Source organism: Myxocyprinus asiaticus, chromosome 33, assembly GCF_019703515.2.
Source record: "Myxocyprinus asiaticus isolate MX2 ecotype Aquarium Trade chromosome 33, UBuf_Myxa_2, whole genome shotgun sequence".
NCBI classification, from domain to species: Eukaryota; Metazoa; Chordata; class Actinopteri; order Cypriniformes; family Catostomidae; genus Myxocyprinus; species Myxocyprinus asiaticus.
In genome coordinates this window covers 7,009,671-7,037,246 of record NC_059376.1, presented here as the reverse complement: position 1 = coordinate 7,037,246, position 27,576 = coordinate 7,009,671, and the positions used below count along the sequence as shown (strand labels likewise).

The 27,576-nt window shown below is 44.0% G+C and overlaps 1 protein-coding gene across 3 annotated transcripts in view; it reads left to right on the top strand.

The window, feature by feature from the left end:
• The window catches only part of LOC127424720 (1-phosphatidylinositol 4,5-bisphosphate phosphodiesterase eta-2-like), a 253,133-nt gene that overhangs the window by 214,820 nt on the left and 10,737 nt on the right, over positions 1–27,576 (top strand). For all 3 annotated transcript variants that reach the window (XM_051670139.1, XM_051670138.1, XM_051670140.1), the window contains 8 exons: positions 32–117; positions 1,150–1,335; positions 6,297–6,404; positions 6,531–6,655; positions 8,606–8,690; positions 9,432–9,578; positions 9,923–10,002; positions 17,525–17,855. In XM_051670139.1, coding sequence (XP_051526099.1) covers positions 32–117; positions 1,150–1,335; positions 6,297–6,404; positions 6,531–6,655; positions 8,606–8,690; positions 9,432–9,578; positions 9,923–10,002; positions 17,525–17,855 — 1,148 coding nt within the window. The remainder of the gene's footprint in view (positions 1–31; positions 118–1,149; positions 1,336–6,296; positions 6,405–6,530; positions 6,656–8,605; positions 8,691–9,431; positions 9,579–9,922; positions 10,003–17,524; positions 17,856–27,576) is intronic.

The following is a 27,576-nucleotide window of genomic DNA, read 5'->3' as shown; positions in this document are numbered from 1 at the left end:
TGATGTCTGCAGCTTTTGTATATTCTAACAGAAAGAAAAAGACCATGAAGTTGTCGCGAGCGCTCTCAGATCTGGTCTACACTAAATCTGTGGGCATACTGGACTTTGATGCACAAGGTGAAGCGAGAACAGGAGAATATTATAAAATCTCTTAACATTTGCACTTAGAATACATATTGCAAGATTAATTAAAAATGTGTCCTATTTATTAATGCCATTAGTGTGGCTCTATAAGCAGGACTATGAGTGTCACTTAAAAAAATTAAGTAATCAATTGGCGATGTTTTATGTTATTATTTTATTTTTTTGATTGTATTTTATTATTTTGGTTTTCATGAAAACCTTTTGACAGCTCATTGGCTGCTTAGAAAAATGAAGAAATGAATTACCAATGTTTGTATGTTTAACTTGTTTTGTCTTGTCTTGTATTGTTTTGTTTCAGGGATGTTTGATGAAATTCAGTTGAAAGTTGATTGGCTGCTTCCATGAGATCAGCCTTCCAAATTGTTTAACTCATTTGGCAAATGGATAAAAGAAAGCAAACTGCAAACTGGCCAAATTATATAAGAAACATATATAAATATATTAATGGAGAATTAGAAGTTCCACTTAAAAAAAATGTAATGAATCAATTATCAGTATATTTTAATTTATTTTGTTATAGGTTGTTGTTGTTCAGGGACATGTCTAAAAATTCATTTGAAAGTTAATTGGTTTCTTCCATATGATCAAATATCCTTTTTTTTTTTTTAATCAAATGGCAAATTGATAAAATAAATAAATAATAATAATAATAAAACATTTAGCAAATTGGCAAAATTACATAAACAATTTTAAATATGTCTATTGATGACTAGGAGTGTCATTTAAAGAAAATGAAGGAATTGTTTTATCTTATTTTATTAATACAATTTAAAAAGCCATAAATGTACAAACAATTTACATAATGTCTATTTATTTGTTGACTCTTCAAAGTGATTTTATTTATTTTTATTTTCAAACTGATTGAAAAAGATTGATTCTTTCATTTTAAGTGGCAGTGATCCTCCATATGGCTTGTGTCCCTCAGATCATTTCTAAATTGTTCAACATGTGCAGTCCATCAGTATGCCATTGTGTCTGATTCATGTGTGTTGTGTTGCATTGCAGTGGGAAGCTGTAGTTGGCAGGTGTCATCGATGAGCGAGACCAAAGCCCATCAGCTCATGCAGCAGAAGCCCGTGCAGTTCATGCGATTCAACCAGCGGCAGCTCTCCCGTATCTACCCCTCACCATACCGCGTGGACTCGAGCAACTTCAACCCTCAACCCTTCTGGAATGCTGGCTGCCATCTGGGTACAGTAGACCACCCACAAGCAAACATTTACTGCAGAGATCCAGAATAAACAACATGTCTCAAACATACTGTGAACCTGCTGCTCATTACTACTCTGCTGATTTTTTATTTCTTATAAAAATGGTACAATTCTTGAGAAAAGAAAGAAAAAATATTCCTTCATAACTGAAAAATGTCCTGGTTACTTGCGTAACCTCCGTTCCCTGATGGAGGGAACGAGAGGTTGTGTCGATGTAGTGACACTAGGGGTCACTCTTGGGAGCCCGAAACACCTCTGGTCTTTGATAAAAGGCCAATGAATATTGGCGAGTGGTATTTGCATGCCACTCCCCTGGACATACGGGTATAAAAGGAGCTGGTATGCAACCACTCATTCAGGTTTTATGCTGAGGGGCCGAGACAAGGTCCGGCCATTTCAGCGGGTAGTTCAGCGTTGTGGCAGGAGGGACACAACGTCTCATTCCCTCCATCAGGGAACGGAGGTCACGCAAGTAACCAGGACGTTCCCTATCTGTCACTCACTCGACGTTGTGTCGATGTAGTGACACTAGGGGTCCCTATACAAAACGCCGCAACTGGCTGAACTGTGTTATGTGAACTGGCGGTGTGTGACGGTCAGACCACTGTGTGCCTCATAGCCAGTGCACCAGGCCGACACGTAACCTCCCCCAACATAGTTATGAGTGTCGAATGGCCCTTTGGGGACAAGTCGACTACCCAAAAGATAGAGACAGGCTAACCCAGTCGTGGCCTCTCTTCCCCTTCTTTTTTTCCACTCCCTAAAAAAGAAGGGGGATTATCCGACTGGGCCGCCAGGTCTAGTCGGGGGGTGTCCCTCCCAAGGGGAGGACACCGCAGAGACCACACCTCACCCAAAGAGAGGGGGGGATATTTAAATGGCAAAAAATACGTCATATGGTCTTGCCGACCATGTGGAGAGTCTCATGGTAGATCCTACCCAACGGGGGAGGAGTTGCTACAAACATGGAGACATGGGCTCTGCCCAAGGAAGACGCAGTTTGCCAACAGGGAAATTAATTAGCGGAAGATATACATCACATGGGGTTACCTTACAGAGAACCGCCACATGCAGAGCACCTACCCCAGAACAGGGCTCTTAGTTAGCACGTGTACTGGGCCGGCAGTGAGTCTCTCTGAAAACTCGACTGCCACAGGGCTCGGAGGAAGTCAACCAGGGAACATAGTTTGTGAACACTACTGGGAAATAATGGTGCAGGTCTTCAGCTCAGAGGAGGTGAAAGGTGCTATGTGACAGAGAATGCTTGCAGGTCACCTACCCTCTTGATGGAAGTGAGCGCAGTCAGGAGGGCAGTCTTCAAGGAGAGTGCCTAAAGCTCAGCTGACTGCAAAGGCTCAAAGGGGGCTCTCTGTAGACCCTGAAGAACTACAGAGAGGTCCCATGAGGGAATGAGGTGCGGTCTGGAGGGATTCAGCCTCCTGGCGCCTCTCAGGAACCTGATAATCAGGTCATACTTCCCTAAGGACTTACCGTCCACTGTGTCGTGGTGTGCCGCTATAGTGGCTACATACACCTTCAAGGTGGAGGGGGACAGCCGCCCTTCCAACCTCTCCTGCAGGAAGGAAAGCACCGATCCGACTGCGCATCTCTGGGGGTCTTTGCATCAGGAAGAACACCACTTAGTGAACAGACGTCACTTAAAGGCATACAGGCGCCTCGTAGAGGGGGCCCTAGCCTGAGTGATCGTGTCTACCACCGCGGGTGGTAGACCGCTTAGGTCTTCCACGTCCCGTCCAGGGGCCAGACATGGAGATTCCAGAGGTCTGGGCGCGGGTGCCAGATGGTGCCCTGTCCCTGAGAAAGAAGGTCCTTCCTCAGGGGAATTCACCAGGGGGGTGCTGTCGCGAGGAGCATGAGGTCCGAGAACCATATCTGGGTGGGCCAGTAGGGTGCTACCAGGACGACCTGCTCCTCTGTAAATCCCCTTCTTCATCTCGGCCGGAGGGGCAGGTTCTATCGCACCCTTCCGTAGGAGGGTAGCGATCTCCGCACGCAAGGTAGCAGTGTTTTCGTCCTTCAAGGTGAAGTGGATACCGCTGAACCTGGGCGGACACCTGGCGAACTGAATCGCATAGCCAAGTCGGACGGTCCGGACCAGCCATCGCGACGGATTGGAAAGCGCAAGCCACGCATTCAAGTTCCACGCAAGGGGGGCCAAAGGGACAACGTTGTCAGACGTACCGGCAGGTGGGGCCTCGTGGCGGGGCGGAGCTCGAGGTGCCATACCATGTCGTGGCCGTGCTGAGTCTAGGGACATCAAAGCACTTACCTGGCTCCTTGTGACCACCCCCAGAACAGCCTGGGACGGGGGAGGAAGAGGCCTGTCCTCGTAACCCGTGGAGACTGTCACATCGGGGGTGGATGTGTGCCACAGCTGGGCGCAGGGGCGGGGAGACCGCCGCTGGAGCACCAATCCTGCAAAGAAAAACCTGTGGACGGTGGTCGTGATGACGACCGTGCACACTGGGTATGTGACCCAGGGAAGGAGGAAACCGCTCTTTTGCTGAACTGTTGGGTACCGCAGCCACTTGGGCATGCGGCGAAATCAAAAAGGCAACAAAAGATTCTCCACCCAGCCCTCCACCAGGGGATGGAGTGGTCTTACTACCGGCTCCAATGCAGTGGGTTTCGTCGACCCTGGGTCGCCCGTCTCAGGGGCACTTTGACGACCTTCGTGGGTTCTTAGCGGCTGGCCGTGAGACGGGTGGCGTCTGCTTCCTGCGGTGAGCTCCACGCTGGGGCCGGGCCAAAGGGGTGGGCTGCGGCGGAGCCGGTGCAGTCACCGCAGGGGTACACCCTTGGCGACAAGCAGACGGGGTGCAGGATCTTGAGCCGTGCCAGGGCAGGATATGCCGGATAGCCTCCGTCTGCTGCTTCACTGTCAAACTGCTGGGCAAAGTCCTCGACGGTGTCGCCAAATAGGCCAGCCTGGGAGATGGGGGCAGCAAGGAACCGTGTCTTGTCAGCCTCACCCATCTCGACCAGGTTGAGCCACAGGTGGCGCTCCTGGACCACTAATGTGGACATCGTCCGCCCGAGAGACTGCGCCGTGACCTTTGTCGCTCGAAGAGCGAGGTCGGTCGCTGAGCGCAGTTCCTGCATCAAATCTGGGGCGGAACTACCCTCGTGCAGTTCTTTTAGCACCTTGGCTTGGTGGACCCGCAGGAGAGCCATGGCGTGCAGGGCAGAGGCGGCTTGTCCAGCAGCGCCGTAGGCTTTGGCCGTCAGGGACAACGTGAACCTACAGGTCTTGGACGGGAGCTTTGGGCGTCCGCGCCAGGTGGCGGCGCTCTGCGGGCATAGGTGCACCGCGAGCGCCTTATCCACCAGGGGAATCGGCGTATAGCCCCTGGCCGCCCCGCCATCGAGGGTAGTGAGGACGGGGGAACTAAGAAATCGGGACCAGGCAGTAAAAGGTGCCTCCCACGATTTCGTCAGCTCCTCGTGCACTTCCGGAAAGAAAGGCACTGGAGCGGAGCGTGGCATCTTTGAGCGGCGCCATGAGCCCAGGAACCAGTCATCGAGCCACGAGGGTTCAGGGGAGAGTGGAGGGTTCCACTCTAGCCCGACGTTCGTGGCCGCCCGGGAAAGCATGTCCATTATCTCTGCATCAGCTTGTGACTGGGCAATCGACCCCGAAGGGGGGAGCCCAGCTGAGGCTTCTGTGTCCAACTGGACAAGCCTGCTCTCCGATGCTGCGCTCGAGAGCTCATCAGCTTCGCAGGCTCTGAACAAGAGGTCGAACTCGCCGTGAGATGAGCCGGCGGTCTCATCCGGAAGACGGACTCAGACGAGCATGCTGGGGAATGGGAGGTCCGCGGGGGGATACATGGCGGAGGCGATCCCATTGGAGTCCTCAAATCGCCCCCAGTGCAAGCCGCGCTGGCCCCAAACCCTTAGGTAGAAGGACCGAGGCTTTCTTACGAAAGCAAGCCGCGACCGCAACGTTGCCATGGTCATGTTCTCGCAGTGAGAACATGAACCATCCACGAACGCTGCCTCCGTGTGGGTTGCGCGAAAGACAGCGATCGTGACCATCTGAAGTTGAGAGGTAACGACCGCAACCAGGAATAACACACAATCAGAAAGGCATCTTTAAAAAGACGCATCTTTAAAAAGATGTTCCGTGTGTGCTGCTTTTTTAGAGAAATATACTCTTTCAGAAAAATATACTCTCTTTTTTCTGCCGAAGCGCCCAGGGGCATTCTCTGCAGTGCACCAGTGCAGAGGAGGGAGAAGCCGCTGAAATGCGCCGTCAGATCCAGCAGAGGTGAATGAACAGTCATGAGAATTCAGCTCAATGAGCATGACCATTCGGCTCCGAAGAGAAAATCTGAATGAGTGGTTGCATACCAGCTCCTTTTATACCCGTATGTCCAGGGGAGTGGCATGCAAATACCACTCGCCAATTTTCTTTGGCCTTTTATCAAAGACTAGAGGTGTTAAGGGCTCCCAAGAGTGACCCCTAGTGTCACTACATTGACACAACATCGAGTGAGTGACAGATAGGGAAACAGCAATATAACAAACAGCACATAACAAATTGAGATGGAGTTAGTGGGCAGGTTCTTCAATGACTTTATGTAGTTCAGGTTTAATGTCTAGTACAGTGTACAAAATGCCATTTAAAAAAAATCTAGTTGTGAAGTTTATTCTTGTAGCACAGGCTCTTATTTGCCGTGATGTTTTGAATTTACTTTAAATAATTGCAGAGTGTGTGACTAGAATGTAGGCTATATATATTCCATTGTTTAGGGTTTTTTTAACGCTAAAAAGGTGTTTCATGTAAATTGTAAATGGTCATGTAAATCATGTGCAGCTAATTTGAGTTTATTTTTCCAATCAGACTAGAGGACTGGAACTATAGTATAACTATAATTATTGTTGTGAAACTATGTTTTTGCTAATGCTTTTATGCAGTGGCTTTGAACTACCAGTCAGAGGGCAGAGTACTGCAGCTTAACCGAGCCCTGTTTTACAGCAACGGCAACTGTGGCTACATCCAGAAACCCACCTGCATGTGTGAAGGTGTGTATTTAAATAACATTTGCTTGTTTTTAGTAAGCATTAGGAAGCCAGACTATGAATTTCCTTAAAGAGTTGTTGACATGTAAAGATTGAAATTATAGTTTTGCTTTTTATTTCTTCTGTCAGGTTCTTTCAATCCAGTAGCTGAGGATCCTTTACCAGGCCGCTTGAAGAAACAGCTGATTCTTAAGATTATCAGTGGCCAGCAGTTACCCAAACCCAAAGACTCCATGCTGGGTGACCGAGGAGAGGTGACTGTACACCTGAGCACATGCATTGAGTTCACTGGTTATTGATGTGCCCTACATTGTGCTTGTGTGATGTGACTCACTGCACTGTGCAATTAAATTTTAACTTGAAGACAACATAAAATATATTTTGCAACACATTTAAAGTGATTGTTAACCAAAATAAAAATTCTGTCATAATTTATGGAAAATAAATGTTGCCCCAAACCCATTTTAAATTCGTCATAAAAGGAGATGTTAGGCAGGATGTTGTTCTCAGTCACCACTTACTCTTATTCCATGAAAAGGATGCATTGAAAGTGAATGGTGACTGAGGCTAACATTATGTCTAACATCTCCTTTTGTGTTTCACAGAAGATTTGACGGGTTTGGAACAACATAAGAAAGAGTAAATGATGACATATTTTCATTTTTGGATGAACCACAAGTTAATTTGACGTAATTCTAAGTGAAATTTGTGTGCCCGTCTTTCAGAAAGAACGTATTGCAGAATTTGATAGTATTAATGTGATTGGCTTTTTTTAAAGTAGGCTATGATATCATCAGTTATATAATCTTTCCAAGTTATTGCAAAGGCAGAGAAAGTTTGAGAGCATACAAGCAATATTCCAGGAAATATGAAAAAAAAAATCTCTTAACATTTGCACTTAGAATACTTCTTTTGAGGCTAAGTATCTTCACAATAATTTCAGTAACACTTTAAAATAATGTTGACAACAATAGTTAACATGAAATAACAATGAGCAGTACTTTTATAGCATTTGTTCATCTTTGTGAAAGTTAATTTCAACTAACACACTATTTACTAACACATTTTTAATATCAAATGTTGTACATGTTAACATGAGTTAAAGGGATAGTTCATCCAAAAATGAAAATTATCTCATAATTTACTCACTCTCCTGCCATCCCAGATGTGTATGACTTTCTTTCTTCTGCAGAACAGAAATTATATTTCAGCTCTGTAGGTCCATACAATGCAAGTGAATGGGTGCCAAAAATTTGAAGCTCCAAAATCCAAATAAAGGAAGCATAAAAGTAATCCATATGACTCCACTGGTTAAATCCATGTGTTCAGACACGATATGATAGGTGTGGGTGAGAAACAGATCAATTTGTTATCATAAATTCTCCTCCTTGCTCAGTAGGGGGCAATATGCAGGACGAATGTGAATCACCAAAAACAGAAGATGAAGAATGGGAAAGTGAAAGTGAAGTGGAGACTGACTTAAAAAAAAAAAAAAAAAAAGACTTAAATATTGATCTGTTTCTCACTCGCACCTATCAAATTGCTTCAGAATATATGGATTTAATCACATCTGGAGTACTTTTATGTTGTCCTTATGTGGATTTTGAAGCTTCAAAATTTTGGCACCCTTTCACTTATATTGTATGGACCTACAGAGCTGAGAAATTCTTCTAAAAATCTTCATTTATGTTCAAAGAAAGTCATATCTGGGATGGCATGAGGGTAAATAAGTAAATGATGAGGGAATTTTCATTTTGGGTGAACTAACCCTTTAATGCACTATGACCTAACATGAACTAACAATAAACAATTGTATTTTTATTAACTAACTTTATCAAAGATCAATAAACACTGTAAAAAATATATTGATTATATTGTCAGTTCATGATCCCTAATGCATTACTAATGTCAACAAAAGGAACCTTATTATAAAGTGCTACCATAATCATCATTTGACTATGGCAGCTCCTCATAAAACAAAATAACATTTGTTTAAATTCTACATTTACAATTTTTTAACATGTTTATATAGTAGTTACATGAAGGTATGAAGGATAGCAAATAATATGTTTGCTTAATTCTGTTCCTTGAATTTCAGTTAATCTAAGAATTTTTAAGAGATATTTCTCTTTCAGGAAATGTATCTTACCCAACAGTTGGATATTTTGAATTTGTTTTAAAGCTCTTTCAACATTTCCTGTTAGATCATTGACCCGTTTGTGGAAGTGGAGATCATCGGTTTACCAATCGACTGCTGTAAGGAGCAAACCAGAGTGGTTGATGACAACGGTGAGAGAGCCAGATCCCTTGATATCTTTTACAACACGCACACAAACAACAATTCAGCTTGCTTTTTAACCTGTAACTGTTGGTGGATTGGTCATTAAGTTGTCATTAAACTTTAAATCATTACTTGGAGTTTGTTTGGAAGAGGTACGGTAAATTTATGCATGGCACTCACATCAAATCTGACCTCAAACTGCATCTCATGGCCACAAAACAATTCCATAATTCATAAACTTGGTTTACATTGACGTTTGCATTTATCTTCTTGGCAGTCACTTTCCTACCAAAGTGACTCAAATGTGCATTTGGTAGCTATAAAATATAAAAACTATGGAGAAAAGTGCCATTCAGACAATCTTGTCATTGAGAACAAAGTTGGAAGCACACAATTCTCTGGCATTGTATGGTGCATTAAGATTTGACTTTACTGGAATTTCTGGAATAGTCAAACATGTTGATTAGCTTTAAATGTGCTATTTATCTTTGGCCAGATAGTGTATATACGATCAAGGGTAAAGACACTATGGCTGCTTTAAGTTATTCAGTCACTGCGAAGAGAGAAATTTCAGTTAAGTGTCCTATTTTGTCTCATTTGTGAAGGTCAAGCAGGTGATTTTTATGCAAGTGAGAAAAGCATGAGATTTTGTTTGAGAAATTTGACTCCTCCGATTACTTCATCCACTCCATTTTTTCTGCATTAATTCAATCCTTATATTTTTTTTTCTCTCTCTCTCTCTTTCTAAGGGTTCAATCCGATGTGGGAAGAGACTCTAGTCTTTACTCTTCACATGCCAGAGATTGCTCTTATACGCTTCCTGGTTTGGGATCATGACCCAATTGGACAGGATTTTATTGGCCAGAGGACCATCGCCTTTAACAGCATGATCCCTGGTACCATTTTTCATTGTTACTATTTCCTTTAAAGGGATAGTTCAGCCAGAAAAGTACAAATCTTTCATAATTTTCCCACCTTCATTTTGTTCTAAACCCATCTTTCTTCCTCCTGCGGTGGTGGCGCATCATTGGCACCCCTGTCTGGTGGGGCAATGGTGTCTCCGTTAGTCAGGGGAGTGGGGGGGCTTCCTCATTGGCGCCCCCCAGCTGGAGGCTCCCTAGGCGAACTCCTATTTTACCTATACCTAGAAACGGCCCTGCTATCCCTATTTATAAGAAACTTCAATCTTTGTATATCAGACACTTTCTTTCACATTATTAGTCTTATATTTGTTTTTCAGGTTATCGTCATGTGTATTTGGAAGGCATGGAGGAAGCTTCCATCTTTGTTCATGTTGCAGTGAATGACATCACTAGTAAGGTGGGCACCTCATACAGTCTGTGGAGAGTTTTGTGCTGTTATGTTCTGAGAGCTATTTCCTCCTGGCTAATTTATCAAAGTAATTTGTTGACTTAAGGCTTAGGCACTTGTTACTGTAAATGTTGAACAGTCTCAGATAATGTGCTTAAACACAAAAACAAGTGTGAAAGTGTTCTTATTATTCATTCTAGTCATTAGGCAATACAAGGCTTAAATATGTTGTTTACATATTTTATTTCAGATCACCACACAGTAGGTTCTTAGCAATGCTAATTGGTATTATACACTGTCAACATTAACAAACTGTAACCGAAGACTTAATTGAAGAAATAAATATTTAAAGGAATAGTTCACCCAAAAAAGAAAGTTCTGCCTTATTTTAGTCACCCTCATGTTCAGCAGTTCCAAACTCAACCTGGGATGCATTTCCCAAAAGCATCGCAAGCTTAAGTTGATTGTAGAGACCGTTGGTCGTCAATGGTTTCTACGATCTACTTAGCTAATGATGCTTTTATCATTTTTTAAACGCAGCCGAGGTCTGATTACAAAAACTTGACTATTGGTAAAAAATTTTAAAAAGCGAGCAAACATTCAAAAGACCATGTATCAATTCCATTTCCAGGTGAAATGTCCACTGATTGGCACCAGAAGACAGTTCTATTTTCTCCACAAGACATTAGGCTTTACACTTATGCTGTTAAAAAGCAGAATATATCTCCAAATACTGTAGATAATTCTAGCTATTTGTAATTAATTAATGCATATATTACTAAACTTACCACATAACCTAAACTTAACCCTAAACCTACCCCTTTATGTAATAAAAAAATTCATTAAAATCCAAAATAAAACCTCAGAGGAGAGAATGGCATTTCCGATGCATGTAAAGCAGGGTTGGGGAACCTTTATCCTATTAAGGGCTGTGGTGGTGGGGACGTGGTTAAGCGCCGGTTTGTGAATGGAAAGCAAGATCAGGAGATGAGAATGGTAAGGATCATCACCTGGCAATGATTGTCTCTAACAGCTGTTTGTCATTGCAGTGAGAGTGGAGACGGACTTTTAAGAGTGAGCCAGACACCAGTAAGGGAGAGAGAGCTACCCACAGACACACACTGAAGGAGCGTGTGCTGAGTTGCGCTGAAAAGCGAACTGTGTGAATTTATTGTAAAAATTAATTATCTTTTGAGTTTAATTTCGCCATCTCCCACTTCCTCCTTGCACCTCATCCTAAGAACTTTGTTACAAGGGCCATTCGAATATTTACAAAATGATTTGCGGGCCATACAATTGCTTGCAATGTCTGATTGTGGGTTGAAATGAACATACGCATTCGTTACGTGCTCACACACCAATAAAAAAACACTAAAAGGTCAGTCTGTTATACAAAATTATTTTTGTACAATATGTTCAATGTTATCATTTAAAATTATTTTAAACATAATTTTAATTCAATTTTAATTCATTTTTTTACAGTTAATTGAATCAAGGTAAATGGCCTCGCGGGCCAGGTAAAATGGTCTCATGAGCCTTATACGACCCTCAGGTCTGATGTTCCCCACCCCTGATTTACAGGTTCACGAGTCGACTTACACCATTGTAGGTACATTCTGTCAGTTTGTGCATTTCTTGGGATTATTGATTGCGATTGTCATGCTCTACCACTAGAGCTACACGGAAACTTACCTGCATTGAAATATTTGTATTGGAGATAGAACGCAAAAAAAAAAAAAATATTATTATTATAACTGGTTCAACATTTATTTTATCTTGTATTTTTATCTTGTATTTCCGTTATCATTTTTATGTAAAGCACTATGAATTGTCATTGTGTATGTAATGTGCTATATAAATAAACTTGCCTTGCCTTATTATGTATTATACCAAGCATCTGTTGAATGCTTGATTCTGATTGGTTGACAGACCTTCTAAAATGTGCAATTATTTTTCAAGTAAATGCACAGCTATGAAGTAGTTCCAGGTATTGACCGTATAATGGTTCCATATCACTTCGCCAAATTATTTCAGTTGTTTCAAAGAGCCCTACAAGCTACCACAACAAAATAACCAATTAAAACAAAGAGATTGGTTAAGTACATCAGATAAGAATGAAAAACAATGTCTATAATATCCTAAATTTATTTCAATTTCGATTGAAAAGCATTCTTGGGATCCCTCTCTTTTGCTCTCGTCTCACCCAATGAGTCTATATGTCTATATATCCTACATTTATTTCAATTTTGGTTAAAAAGCTCCCTCGTCTCCCCCGCACTTGTACACGCTCATACACATACATACGCACGTGCATGCACACATACACACACTCGAGACTCATGTCTTGACCAACAAATAGAGCCGCACCCCCGTGACTTCATCAGTACAACAGTTCCTATTATCCAAAATAACTTTTAATATGTGAAACTTTTTATGTTTCAATGTATTTCGCCCTAATCAGCCTCACATAGCTATAATGTAAAGCACCGCGCTACCCCTCCCCCTCTCTCAATCGCTCAGACACATATGCATGCGCGCGCACACACACACACACACACACACACACACACACATACTACCTTGTTACTCCAATGCCGAAAAGCAGCGCATCCTCTGTTGCTAGTTCTAAAGTGAAATGAATAAAGCAATGAAGGGTTTAACTGTATCAGAGCTAGATCAGTGTTGGGTGTAATGCATTACTAAGTAATTAATTACTGTAATTAAATGACTTTTTCATTGAAAAAAGTAAAGGGTTTATTCTTAATATTTCAGTAATTTAATTACAGTTACTTCTGATGTAATTGTGTTAAATACTGTATAGTCTATAGAACAATTCTATATAAAACATTAGTGAATTTAAAATAGAAATTTTACTTCTAATGTTAAAATATATGTTTTCTAATTTAACGCTTCCCCCTTAAATTCTTTGGCCGGTTCATGAATAATTTATTTGATTTTATATGATTTATTTGAAATAATTAAAAGAACAGTTTGATGTCTATCCTTGTATTTTTCATCTGGTCAAGGTTGATAAGGGGTTAAGAAAGTAATTAGTAAAGCAGCGCGAGCCTCGCAATCCTCCGTTGCAAGCTGTGCGTCGTGACTGCATTACCACCACAGGTGTGCATTATTCATGCAATATAACAGGAGCACAAGTGCAATATGGCCTTACATCAGCACTGCTGTGATGAATTCACAGCAGTGCTGATTTAGGGCCATATAGCATGGCTGCAAGTGTGATATTGCTTACATACAGCAGTTCAATGAACAAGTAAATAAAACATTTAAAAATAGGAAAAACTGAGTACAGTCATTAAAAAACGAATTTGTGGATGGAACTACTTTCTTACACCACGGATCAGAATCTGCCGTTGCTGGTTCAAAACAAATGATGTGCCCAAGCCTCTCAAAGCATCACTTTAGAACTTCTAGTATATTGGCTTGGGCTGTTTCTAACATGTTATTGGAGAAACAATGATGTGTGTGTGTGAGAGAGAGAGAAAGATGGAGCGTATGTGATCACCTGTTGATGATGCTGTCGTCTGTTAGTCAGCTTTCTGAAGATAATGCCATTTTGATGAAATTCATCCTATTTTCTCAGTGGGAAAATAGCCGTCCAATGTGGGGTATTCCTCCCTATTTCGCGGTAGCTGGTGCACAAGAGTCTTTCACTATAGAAACCACAATCTCCTCCACCATTTTGAACAGTATGTCCTCTCCAATGTGGAAACACTGGTAAGAGGTAAGCGCCTTGAGTTTGTGTAATTAATCAGTCTGTGGTGTCTCTCAGCTGTGATGAGCCTTAATTCTGAAGTTGTTAGTTTAAAGCCATTTAAAGTTATTTCTTAGCTTTAGTAGTGTAGTAGTAATACGAGCGATCACGGAGTGCTGTTGAATGTAACACTGACTGACTTCACGTCACCAACTGGCTCATATTACACACAAAAATGGTCTTTTGCCTCAACCTGCTGGCTAAAATATGTAATGTCACAATATTAATGGTAAAGAGACAGCTCTTAACACATCTGCACCGCTCTTACACTTTAGTTTAGAATGGCACGAACACAAGCAGAGTGATACACACAGTGAAGCATCCGAGTGCTGATGGTGTGAGACCATCAGTACTCATGGAACGTCTCTCGTCCAGTCATATTTGAGGATCGGAACAAACTGTTGTATATTTTTCAATAATTCAACGGTCCATCGTCAATTATTCCTTACCTCATCCATATAGATTGTTCACCTTATTTCAAGAGTTCTGAAGCAACTGTGTGAGAAACAGACCGAAATTAAACTATAATTAAATATAACCTTTATCTCTAATCTTTATTTTTCTGAATGGCCATAAAATTGTAATAGTTGTACCGCCACTCAGTGGACATCTCACCTGGAAACTGTCGTGAAACGTGCAGCATTGAACGTTTGACCACTTTTGCAGAAATGTACCTATAGTCATGTTTTTGTCTTTCTTCTGCATAACAGAAAATGAAAACTTTTAAGGAATATTCCGGTCCATCTTCTTAATACAATAGCAGTAGATAGTGAATCACCTTAAAGCTTAATAATGGACCTAAAGTACCATAAAACTAGTCCACAAGATACTGCGTGAACATGTGAGTCACTGTGAACCAGCTGCTCTCATAGTGCTCATGAATGTGCAATGGACTTCAAGATTTTCAATGCAAAATATACTTTTACGAAATGTTTAGGTCCTTTAAGTTTTAAAATGAGTCATTATCAACTGCTATTGTATTGAAAAGTTGGCACACAAAATATTTATATAAAAAAAATCCTTTTGTGTTCCACATAAAAAGTAAATTTTGGGGTGAACTGTTCCTTTAACAAGAGATCCTGCAACCGTAACAGAGTAGCCAGATTTTTGTGTGCGTTTTTGTACATTTATAATTGTACATGATGCTGTAAACATGGTGAATTATTCATCCATAATTTGTCCTCTGTACATTCGGTGTTGATGACAAATGTTCTTTGTGTAGTTTCTTCTCCCTTTCTCTTTTTCTTACTTCTCTTTCTCTTATGTTTGTGATTTCAGTGCACTCATCTTAGTGCTGTCTATAGAGGCAGGAAATTGTTAGGATCCTCGTTCAAAACTCAGGTGTAGTGAGACCCAATAAGCATCCTGCATGCTCCTTGCAAACCCCCCACCAACCCCAACCCCCCCCCCCCCCCCCCCCAGTGAGTGGTTAAACCCGGACTCATTAGTTAGCATTCATCTTGCCAACTCATGCAAAATGAGTTGTGACACATTTGTGACTGCCTACCTCGGCTGCATTTTCACTGACCCCTAAAGAAGATCCAGTGTCACTGTCCCTACAGCAGAAGACAAAGTTCACTCCTATTTCACTGAACTCAGGGCATTTCAAGTCCATGATCGGCTCTTGGCTGCCATTCGCAGTAACAGTGCTCAAGCTTTATAGATGCAGAGAGATGAGAGAGAAAAGATAATCTTGGTTTGTTGAGTGTGTGGCTTATTTATTCTTTATTCGGGATAATGAGGGTCTGTTGTGAGAGCTGCAGATTAGCAGGTACTTTTTATATCTTTATATGCAACCAGGTAAATAGTTCCTAAGAGTTGGCTGTCTTTAGTATGTGGATTGGCATCAGAGGTCAAGTATTTTATTAATGCATTAGAAATAGAAAGAAATGCTTGAACTTAAGCTGACAGCTGTTTAAGGCTCTGTTCAGACTGGCAGCAAAATTGAGATTTTTTTTTTTGTGGGGGGGGGGGGTATATCTGACTCTAAATACACATTTTTGTATGGGGCTTAAAATCTGATTCAAATCAGATTTTTTGGAATGTGTCTCAGTCTGAAGGCTCAGGTCAGAAATCAAGTTATTTCCTCGTCATTCGGGACACAATGCATATGTAACATCAAATCAGCTGCAATATCGTCTGGAGCTGAATCTTAAAGCATTTATTTTCACTCACTCTTTCAAATTATGTGACGTTCACATACTGTATATACTAATATACGTAGCGAACTATGTGAAGTTCATCTTGTAGTACAGAATATGCATGAATGCATAAAATACCTCATGATGCTGATGTTTTCTCATGTGTCTTTTAAGTTAATCATCGCCAGAGGCAAAATTTCAATTTTTTCGTCCTCTTTTTTTCACACTTAAAGCTACTCTCTGTTGTTGATTGAAAAAGTCTCCTGGCATTGTACTGATGCTTAAATCATTACTATGGCAACCAATATACTGTAGATACATCAGATATTAACAACACTGTCTAAACACATGGATCAGATTTTAAGCAGTTGCAAAATTACAGTGCAGATAGTCAGTCATAAAGATCATTGGTGCTAAAGATTATTGGTTGCAAACCAAAACTGAGTGTGCAGCATGGAAAAAAGCCTTTGCATCTCTAAGGATGGGTCTACTTGGATTTGGTTCATGAAATTACATTGGGTGTTGTGCAAATTACAAAACAGAGCATTTGGCTAGTTTCAGCTGGTTTGTCTTGTTTTGAGCAAATAATCCTTAAATGTCTTCAAGTATTCTATATTGCAAAGATGGTATCAGTTTACTAGAGTAAAAGTTGCAGAAGTTTCTAAATAAATCAAAATATAATCTAATAGAGAGTCTAAAATTCAGATCAAGCTAGGCATAAATTAATCTAGCCTGTATCAAAACAGATAGCCCAGTGTCATTTTATAATATATTGATGGAAATGAATGTTCTGTCATCTTTATCTTCACAGTTATTCACATTACCACCATACATTCCCTACATTGTCTTCATGTTCATTTCTAAAGATCTGTGTTGGTCACCCATAACTGTCCAGTAATTCTATATTCCAACATCTGTGCTAATTTTCAAAATTACTATATTAATTCTTAATAAAACTATCAAATTATGTGTCTTGATCATTCTAGCTGGTGTGAAAGATGTATATATTTTACAGTACTGTATATACCACACAGATTTATATACCACACCCTGATGAAAAAAAAAAAAAAGCTTAAAGCCTTAGGTAGTTTGTTAGTCTTCGCTGGCCACCAAGATAATTTTCACTTGTCAGGCCAATCTGTTTGGGTGGTTTTAGAGGGATTTGGGGCATTTGTCAGCCGGTCAGGCAAGGAGACCAACTGGTCAACCAGCTAAACTAGTTGAACACCAGCTTGGCTAGGCTTGAAGACCAGCTAGACCAGCTGAACATCGACTTGGCCAGACTGAGAGGGCAGTTAAACTATCTAAGACAAGCAAACTAACTTATACTGGTTTAAGTTTTTGTTTTGTTTTTTCATCAGGTCACAAGTTTGGTCATCCAAGTGGTATGGTCAGCAGTTTAACTTTGGTTAAATAGTTTGAGGAAGAATGCAACTTGTCGTTAATTATGAAGTGGTTTAAGGGAATCGTTGCTGCCCCTTATGTTGTATTGTATATTGTACACAAACACAACAAACAGTTATAACCTGGTTCATAGTTTTTACATTACATCTTTGTTTAGGTGATTCCTGTTATCATGTCTTAGATTCATATTGCCTCTCCAATTGTCACATTGCAGGTGCGAGCAGTCAGTGGTATAAAAGGACTGTTTCACAGAAACCCAAAGCAGGCATCTCTCGACAGCCATGCTGCTGCTCTGCTCAGCCGTAAACCCACCTTCGGTGCTCACCTCCTGCGCCGCACAGCCAGTGCGCCCACCAAGGGCCAACCCAAAGTCAAGAGGGGCTTTCCTGAGATCTCTACTGACACAAAAGACTGCAGCTTGGAGGGTGCCAATGAGGAGCGTGAATCGGAAAAGGGGCCACTTGTCCACCACAATGGAGACACAGCGTCAGAAAAATCGTGGGGTCTCAGCACCAACGGGCAGCTTCACCCTGACGACAGTAAAGGTAAGAGCACTTCCTTTAATCAAGAGCCTCGTGCCAAACCTTACCGAAACAGGGGAGCAATGAGTGAACCTCTGAAGCGGGCGAACAGGTTGCGTCTCCAAGATCCATTGGATGAGAAGCCAGGCGTGTTTGCACGTGTCGCGATCAACAGCTCTGGGCGGGTTGGGATGACTTCCAATTGCATAAAGTGTGTAGCTGGCTCCAAGGAGAGTCCTGTTTTGGAGAGGAAGGTTACAAGGACCAGTTCCCAACAAACAAAGGCTCCCGTCAGGCCTGAAAGGGCTTGCCGTTCTCCAACATCTTCTAGACAGGTCCAGCCAGAGCCCATTCTCAAACCCCAAGCCTTAGCTCAAACTGACTCAAACCCCAAGCCAGACACTCAGGTTCAATCCAAGCCTGTACCCTTACCTACCTCAAGGGCAAAGGTCAGGCAAACATTGGGTGCTCAACCCATCCGCCCCCTTGAGGACACTTTTGCCAGAAATGTTCGCTCTTGTAGCATTCCACGGCGACTCTTTCAGTCCCCATCCACTCCCCCTCCTCCAATACCAAACAATAAAACTAGCCTGTGCGGACAATGCAATGCCCTACCCAACTATGGCAGCAACTGCAACATGACTAAATCTGTGTTTGATGTCAAGAGCTTGTCTGACAGTGACTCCAGCAGCTGTGAAAGTTTAGCCAGTCTTGATCTTCCTGCCATGTTCCCAACACGGGGAATGGAGAACCGAAAGCGAGCTGCGGGGACACTGCAGCGTGAGATGAATGCTCTGTTTGCCCAGAAAATGGAGGAGATCCGCAGTAAATCCCCCTTGTTTTTCGATGGTAAGGTGTTCGTAGTTAGATGGATCCCCAGTTAAATAAATTCCTTGTGCCTAAGTGGGGTAGATTTCCATAGGTAGTGATTGGAACCCAACAAATACCTTTGTCCTTAAAAGACCTTGCAGATGCTGAGGATCATCTTGTTAAAGGCTGATCTTCACTAGAACTCTGCAATGTCAGTGGGGACATCCTATCAAAGTAACAAAATAATCTTAAATAGTAAGTGTCCCAGTAGGGTAGATCTCTGTATGTTGTGATGGAACCCAAAAAATACCTTTGTCCTCCAAAGACCTTGCGGATAGTGCGGGGATCATCTCGTTGAAGGCTGATCTTCACTTGGACTCTGCAATGTCAATAGGGACATCCAGTCAAATTAACAAGAGAATCCGAAACAAAGCGTTTTTTTCACCATCTGGCCGAATGGTTCTGATCGTGCTTAACCATGCTGGTGGAATGTTTAGTATGTGGCAACTCACAACTGTCAATCTGCCAATGCCAAGATAACTCTAGGTAGCTGGCCAAGTTCACTAATATTAGTTAATACAAATTTGTGTATGTTTAGTGTATCTACATGATTTTATGATGGTTCAACTAGTAGCACATTATTTTTACAAACACCTTTTTCATCGAGGAACTTGATAATGCTAGCTAGCTCATTAAAACTCATAATACATCAATATATTACTCGCATAGTATTTTGTTAATAAATGTCCTTTTTTAGCTAGTCTGGTAACTTTAAAAAAAAAGTGTTTGTGTCAGGTGGTACACCACCCCTCAGCATATGATGGTAAACCTCTGGCCTTTTTCTCTTAGCTTTAATTTTTGCTACATGGGACATGTCTTTCCTGTGCTTTAGCTGAGTGAAAACCAGGGGGAAAAAACAGTCCTAAAACCTGAAATAAGTGATCGTCCTCCATAGTGCACTCGCTCCAATATTTACCTCACACACCATCACCAACTGACTTATTTGTTACAAACATTCTGATCCTGATTTCATATCAACACAGTGAAAAAGAAACCATAACTTTACCAACTGTCCCAGATCAGAACAGAACAGCACGGTTTCGCAATGAGAATCATTCGGTCAGATGGTGGAAAGCTTCTATTAAGAGTCCCAGCAGTGTAGATCTCTATAGGTTGTGGTGGAACCCAACAAAAACTTTTGCCTTCCAAAGACCTTGCAGATGGTGTGGATCATCAAAGGATGACCTTTACTACAACTTTGCAATTACAGTGGGTACATCCTAGCAAAGTAATACATTAATCCCAAATATTAAGAGCCCTGTTTGATATTGACCAATTTCACTTCGCATTTGAAGTAATTGATTTGTAAATTAACTGTAAAGCAAGGTTTTACCAATACTTTTAAAAATACTGGGAAACACATCTCATTTGTTTTCTCTAGACAGCAATGAGATTGAAAGGGAGCAAATGGTTCCCTATCTGTCACTCACTCAACATTGTGTCGATGTAGTGACACTAGGGGTCACTCTTGGGAGCCCCAAACACCTCTGCTTTTTGAAAAAAAGCCAATGGGAATTGGCGAGTGGAATTTGCATGCCACTCCCCCGGACATACGGGTATAAAAGTAGCTGGTATGCAACCACTCATTCAGATTTTCTCTTCGGAGCCGAGTGGTTCTATTCATTGAGCTGAATTCACCCGCCGAGTTCATTCACCTCACCTGCTGGATTTTACGGCGCATTTCAGTGGCTTCTCCCCGTCTGCACCCATGGAGTGCAGAGATCGCCCCGGGCGCTTCGGCAGAACATCAAAAAGAGTATATTTTCAAACTCTAAAAGAGCAGCACACACGGAACGTCTTTTTAAAGATGCCTTTCCGTTTGTGTGTTATTCCTGGTTGCGGTCATTATCTCTCCGCTTCTGATGACCACGATCGCTGTCTGACGTGTCTGGGCGCTGCCCATGCGGAGACTTTGTTCATGGATGGGTCTTGTCCTCATTGTGAGAACATGACCATGGCAACGTTGTGGTCGTGGCTTGCCTTCATAAGAAAGCAAGCCACCTCAGCGGTTCCCCGCCTCGGTCCTTCTACCTACGGGTATGAGGCCGCGTCGGTTAGCACTGGGGGCGATTTGGGGACTCCAATGGGACCACCTCTGCCGGGTTAACGCCCCACGGGCCTCCCATTCCTCAGCACGCTCGCTTGCCCTGGTCGGGCTCTCGGATGAGACCACCAGCTCGTCTTAGGGTGAGTTCGACCTCTTATTCTGGGCCCGAGAAGATGATGAGTTATCGAGCACAGCATCGGAGAGCAGGCTCGTCCACTCTGACGTGAAGGCTTTGACTGGGATTCCCCCTTCGGGCGTGGTCGCCCAGTCTCAGGCCGACGCGGAGATGACGGACATGCTTTCCCAGGCAGCCACGAGGGTTCAGGGGAGAGTGGAGGGTTCCTGGGCCCAGAGATCGTGGGGGCACCTTTTACTACCCGGTCCCGATCTTTCAGCTCCCCCGCTCTCACTACCCTCGATGGTGGGGTGGCCAGCTCCTGTCCAGGGCCTGTAGGTTTACGTTGTCTCTGACGGCTAAGGCCTACGGTGCCCCTGGACAAGCCGCCTCCGCCCTGCATGCCATGGCTCTCCTGCAGGTACACCAAGCCAAGGCACTAAAAGAGCTGCACGAGGGTAGTTCTGACCCGGGATTGATGCAGGAACTGCACTTGGCGACCGACCTCACTCCCCGGGCGACAAAGGTCACGGCGCACACCCTGGTGGTCCAGGAACACCACCTTTGGCTCAACCTGGTTGACATGAGAAATTCTGACAAGGCATGGTTCCTTGACACCCCCATCTCCCAGGTTGGCCTGTTCGGCGACACCATCGAGGACTTTGCCCAGCAGTTCTCAGCGGTGAAGCAGCAGACGGAGGCCATTCAACACATCCTGCCCCAGCGCGGCTCAAGACCCCGCACCCCATCTGCTCATCGCCGAGGGTGTCCTCCTGCAGCAACAGCACTGGCTCCGCCGCAGCCCGGCCCCGGCGTGGAGCCCACCGCAGGAAGCAGACGCCACCCGTCTCATGGCTGGCTGCAAAGAACCCTAGGAAGGCTTCGAAGCGCCCCTGAGACGGGCGACACAGGGGTGAGGAGACCCGCTTCTACGGAGCTGGTAGACAGACCACTCCATCCCCCTGTGGAGGGCCGGGAGGAGAATCTTTTGTTTCATTTTTCGCCGCATGCCCAAGAGGCTGTGGTACCCAAAACTTCAACAAAAGAGTGGTCTCCTTGTTCTCTGTGTCGCATGTCAGGTGTGCACGGCCATCATCACAAAGGCCGTCCACCATCCCATTTTGGCAGGTTTGAGGCTCCAGCGGCGGTCCCCCCGCCCCTGCGCGCCCAGCTGTGGCACAAACATGCCCACACCGGGTTGGTTCCGATGGACTGCGGGGACGATGTTCCTCCTCCCCCCTCCTTGACCAATCTTATGGTGGGCGTCAGGAGCCAGGTAAGTGCTTCGACGTCTCTGGACTCAGCACGGCCACGCGGTTCAAGCCCCCTCGACGTGGCACCTCTGGCTCTGCCCCGCCGTGCGGCCCCACCCGCCGGTACGCCCGACGGGATTTTCCCCTTGGTCCCCCTCGCCCGGAGTTTGGACACGTGGCTCGCGCTTTCCAACCCGTTGCGATGGCTGACCCGGACCGTCCGACTGGGCTATGCGATTCAGTTTGCCAGGCTCCCACCCAGGTTCAGCGGCATCCGCTTCACCTCGGTGAAGGGCGATAACGCCGCTACCTTGCGTGAGGAGATAGCTACCCTTCTACGGAAGACAGGAGTGTAGCAGCCTCCTGGGCCCTGACCAGTGGTGCCTCTTTGGCAGACATCTGCAGAGCAGGGGGCTGGGCAACACCCAACACCTTTGCAAGGTTCTATAATCTCTGGGTTGAGCCAGTTTCATCCCGTGTGTTGTCAGGTCCGAACAGGTTTGTTCCGGGACAGCTTGCCGGGTGTTCCGCTTGCGCATAGCACCTTTCCCCTCCCATGAGGTGAAGACGTGCGCTTTTGACTCCCAGCCGTGTTCACAAGTTGTGATCCCTGGATGACTTTCCTCCTTAGCCCTGTGGCAGATGAGTTTGCGGAGAAACTTGCTGCCAGCCCAGTACATGTGCTACCTAGGTCCTGTACTGAGGTAGGTGCTCCACATATGGTGGTCCCCTGTAGGTGACCCCATGTGATATCTTCCGCTAAATCGTTTCCCTGTCGGTAAACTGCATCTTCCTTGGGCAGAGGCCCCTCTGCCCCCGGTCACCATGTTTGTAGAAACTCCTCCCCCTTCAGGTAGGACTTACCATGGGACTTCTCCATATGACATACTTCCGACAAGACTCAGTAAGACCATGTGACGTATTTCCACTCAAAATATTCCCCGGGGCGGGGTGTGATCTCCGCAGTGTTTTCCCCTTGGGAGTGACACCCCCCCAACGTAGACATTTATGGCCCCAGTCGGTTAACAAATTCCACTCTTTTTGGGGAGAAAAAAGAGGAAAAGAGGCCACGGCTGGGCAAGCCTGTCCCTATTTATTGGGCAGTCGACTTGTTCCCAAAGGACCATTCAATGCTCATAAAAGTGTTGGGGGAGGTTACGTGATGGCCTGCTGCGCTGGCTACGAGGCACACAGCGGTCTGCCCGTCTCGCACCGCCAGTCCACGTAACACAGTTCAGCTAGTTGTGGCATTTTGTATAGGGACCCCTAGTGTCGCTACATCGACACAACGTCGAGTGAGTGACAGATAGGGAACGTCCTGGTTACTTTCATAACCTCCGTTCCCTGATGGAGGGAACAAGACGTTGTGTCCCTCTTGCCACAATGCTGAACTACCCCCGGAAATGGCCGGGACCTTGTCTCGGCTCCTCAGCACAAAACCTGAATGAGCGGTTGCATACCAGCTCCTTTTATACCTGTATGTTCGGGGGAGTGTCATGCAAATTCCACTCACCAATTCCCATTGGCCTTTTTTCAAAAAAAGGCCAAAGGCCAATCCAGTGTTTGGGGCTCCCAAGAGTGACCCCTAGTGTCACTACATCGACACAACATCTCGTTCCCTCCATCAGGGAATGGAGGTTACGAAAGTAACCAGGATGATTCTCCTGCCTCTCAGATTTTCCTCTGAGAAAAAGACCCCAGTAATGTTCACAATGATCTCAACAATGCTCAGACTGTATTCAGATTAGCCAAGATAACCTGTAACCCATAGTTTGCAATTACAAATCAGAGATCTCAATTTAAACTCAAGCATTTCTCATCAAAGTCCAAATGACCTGAATGAAGCATAAATGAGAACTCCATCAAGTGTCCTAAGCTATGAAAGAGCAACCTCTGAGCAATAACATTGACCTCTGTGCTCCTGGAAATATCAGGAAATTTAACAGGCCTGGAAAACATATTGCAACATATTGTAGTGCACATGTAAGAGTCACAAGACTCTTATGTAAGTCTTAAAGGAATAGTTTACCCAAAAATGAAAATTTGCTGATAATTTACTCACCCTCAGGCCATCCAAGATGTATCTGAGTTTCTTTCTTCATCAAAACAGAATTTAAGATTTTTAGAATTTCATTTCAGGTCTCCTCCTTCAAACAATGCAAGTGAATGTACTCCATTTTTTGATGGTCCAAAATGCATATTTAGGGTGCATCAAAATAATCCGCACGACTCCAGTCGACAAAAAAAATTCTTCTGAACCCAAATGATTGATTATATTTAGAAATAAAACAATACTTATATACTTTTTAACTACAAATGTTCGCTTCTGACATCTCTGTGACGCGCACTCATGAGAGGGATGACGTAAGCTCATTGGTGAGGTCACATGTCATGTGGAGGAGGAGGCAGGAAGTGCAACATTATTTACAAGAGAAACTTTCAAATACCACAGACCAAGCACCGTTCACAAACCAAAACAGTCCAAAACAATTTCAAAACAATATCAAATTCCAAATGAAAAAAATTCCAAATAATAATAAAACAAATTACTGCAGTAAATAACCATCCTTTATTTCGGAGCAATGCCATTGCGTTATCTACTTGTGCTTTTTCTTTAGCAGAAATATATAGGCTATATGTCTGACAGGAATTCAACCCTCACAAGTTGTAGTTAGTGAAACCAAGTGCAAGAGCATTTACTGAGATTTACAGGGTTTACACAGTGAGATCAATGGTACAGGTGATATCACACAGAAGAGAAGCTTCACAAACTGAAGAAGAGGTAACAGGCGAAACAGCAGAGTAAGCACTAAACAGATATCGATGAAGATCAAAAGCAAATACAGACAGGTAAATAAACACTGCGTGAGAGCAGCGCGGTCAGACTAGAGTCCTTTGTGTGAGACTTGACAGTGAAGTGGCGTGAAGGTGAGTTATTTATGCAGGCAGTGATGAGCGAGTGAATTGAGTGCAGGTACGGTGAATTAGAAATCAGGTGATGAGGAGCGAAGCGCTGAGGGAGGTGCAGAGACCGAGGGAGGCGTGACGATGACAAAGTTTTCACACATACCTGAGTTCGCCTGAAAAATAGCACTGGCACAACCGATGAATTCAGATATCGACCCTTTGTTTCTTTCGATGGTCTGAAATCCTCAAGGGTAAAATGTTCACTGCACACCCTGCAATATTTGAGAAAATGTAGGGGTGCAGGCCCGGCTCCACGGGGGGGCTGAATGATAAAGCAATATTAATAACGATACTGTCATTTTAACAGTCAGTGAACATATTACTAAACACTTGCACATTAAACAAAGCACAGCATGCACAGATTTCTTATTCCGAAAGGACAATGAAAAGCACTTTTGCTCACCAGGATGCAGCTACCACCTCTTCCATTTGCGGCAACAAGGTCGGAGAAATAGTTGGGTCAAGTTCAACGGCATCTTCGGATGGTGTCAAAAATACAATTACACCTACACAAAAATGCAGCAATTCTGTCCCAAATGATTTAAACAAGGCAAATCCTCATCAGCCCGCTCTGAAATCATACCCCCAAACTCTTCTCGGAAGGAGGTTTTTCGGCCACTTGGTATCAGTCACAACCGTGGCTTGAATATTCTGTATAGCGTGACGCATGCTTTTGTTTTCCATGTCGAGTATTTGGTGTTGCTTTCTCCGAGAAGGATACTTTCATTTTGATGGGTTTTAGAAACTGGAAAGCAACATTAGAAGGTGACCGCGGTCTTCAAAAACATGCTTGTAGCCATTTACAAGCCTCAACTACGTGGGCAGAATTTCGCCACCGACAGGTGTCAGGGGAGACCGTAGCATGTTTACTCAGCCCCCAACAGATAGAAAAGAATCAATATTACATCAAAAACGTGGTAGATGTTGTGAAATTTTAGCAGTCAATGAGCATCCACTATGTGGAGATCGGGAAACATTTGACAATGAGGAGGATTGCATAGCTACGGGGCTTTTTGCCAAGCTGCTTAAATACAAGTTGTAAAAAGATAAATACCTTGCTGACATTATGTCAAGTATCCCAGAAAATACAAAGTACACTTCCAAAACCATCCAGAATGAAGTGATTGAAATTTTGGCATCCATGGTTCTGAAAAAAATAAAACCGAAATATGACACTGCTGATTCAGCTGCATTCTGTTTAAAAAGTGATGGCACAAGGGATCGGTGCAACATTGAAAATGTGTCTGTTGTAATCCACTTTGTGTGCAATGGTGTGCCAGAGGAACATCTCACTGGCTTATTAGAACTACAGCAGCTTGATGCAGATTACATCACCACCGAAATATTAAGACACTTGTCTCATACAGGATTCAGTTCTGACAATATACTGAGCCAGTGTTATGATGGAGCATCAGTGATGAGTGGGGTGCGAGGCGGTGTTCAGGCTTTATTGCAAAAAAGGTTGGGCAGGCATATCCCCTACATCCACTGCTATAACCACCAGCTTCACCTCTCCATCATACATGCAATTCAAAGTGAACCTTGCCAAAAGATTCTTTGACTTGTCAGGCTCCCTGTTCCCTATCTGTCACTCACTCGACGTTGTGTCGATGTAGTGACACTAGGGGTCACTCTTGGGAGCCCGAGACACCTCTGGTCTTTGATTAAAGGCCAATGAAAATTGGCGAGTGGTATTTGCATGCCACTCCCCTGGACATATGGGTATAAAAGGAGCTGGTATGCAACCACTCATTCAGATTTTCTCTTCGGAGCCAAACGGTCATGCTCACTGAGCTGAATACTACTGTTCATTCACCTCTACTGGATCTGATGGCGCATTTCAGCGGCTTCTCCCCCCTCTGCACTGGTGCACTGCAGAGAATGCTCCTGGGCGCTTCGGCAGAAATAAAAGAATATATTTCTCTAAAAGAGCGGCACACATGGAACGTCTTTTTAAAGACGCGTCTTTCTAAAGATGCTTTTCCGATTGTGTGTTATTCCTGGTTGCGCTCGTTATCTCTCGCCTTCTGACGGTCATGATCACTGTCTGATGTGTCTGGGCACTGCTCACGCAGAGACTGCATTCGTGGATGGTCACGTTCTCATTGCGAGGATATGTCCATGGCAACGTTGCGGTCGCGGCTCGCCTTCGTAAGAAAGCAAGCCACCTCAGAGGCTCCCCACCTCTGTCCTTTTACCCACGGGTATGAGGCCAGCGCGGCTAGCACTGGGGGCGATTTGGGGACCCCAATGGGACCGCCTCCACCGGGTATCCCCCCGCGGACCTCCCATTCCCAGGACGCTCGTCTGCCCCGATCGGGCTTCCGGATGAGTCTGCCGGCTCATCTCACGGCGAGTTCGACCTCTTATTCGGAGCCTGCGAAAATGATGAGCTCTCGAGCAGAGCATCCAGTTGGAAGCCTCAGCTGGGCTCCTCCCTTCGGGGACAATTGCCCAGTCACAGGCTGATGCAGAGATGACGACATGCTTTCC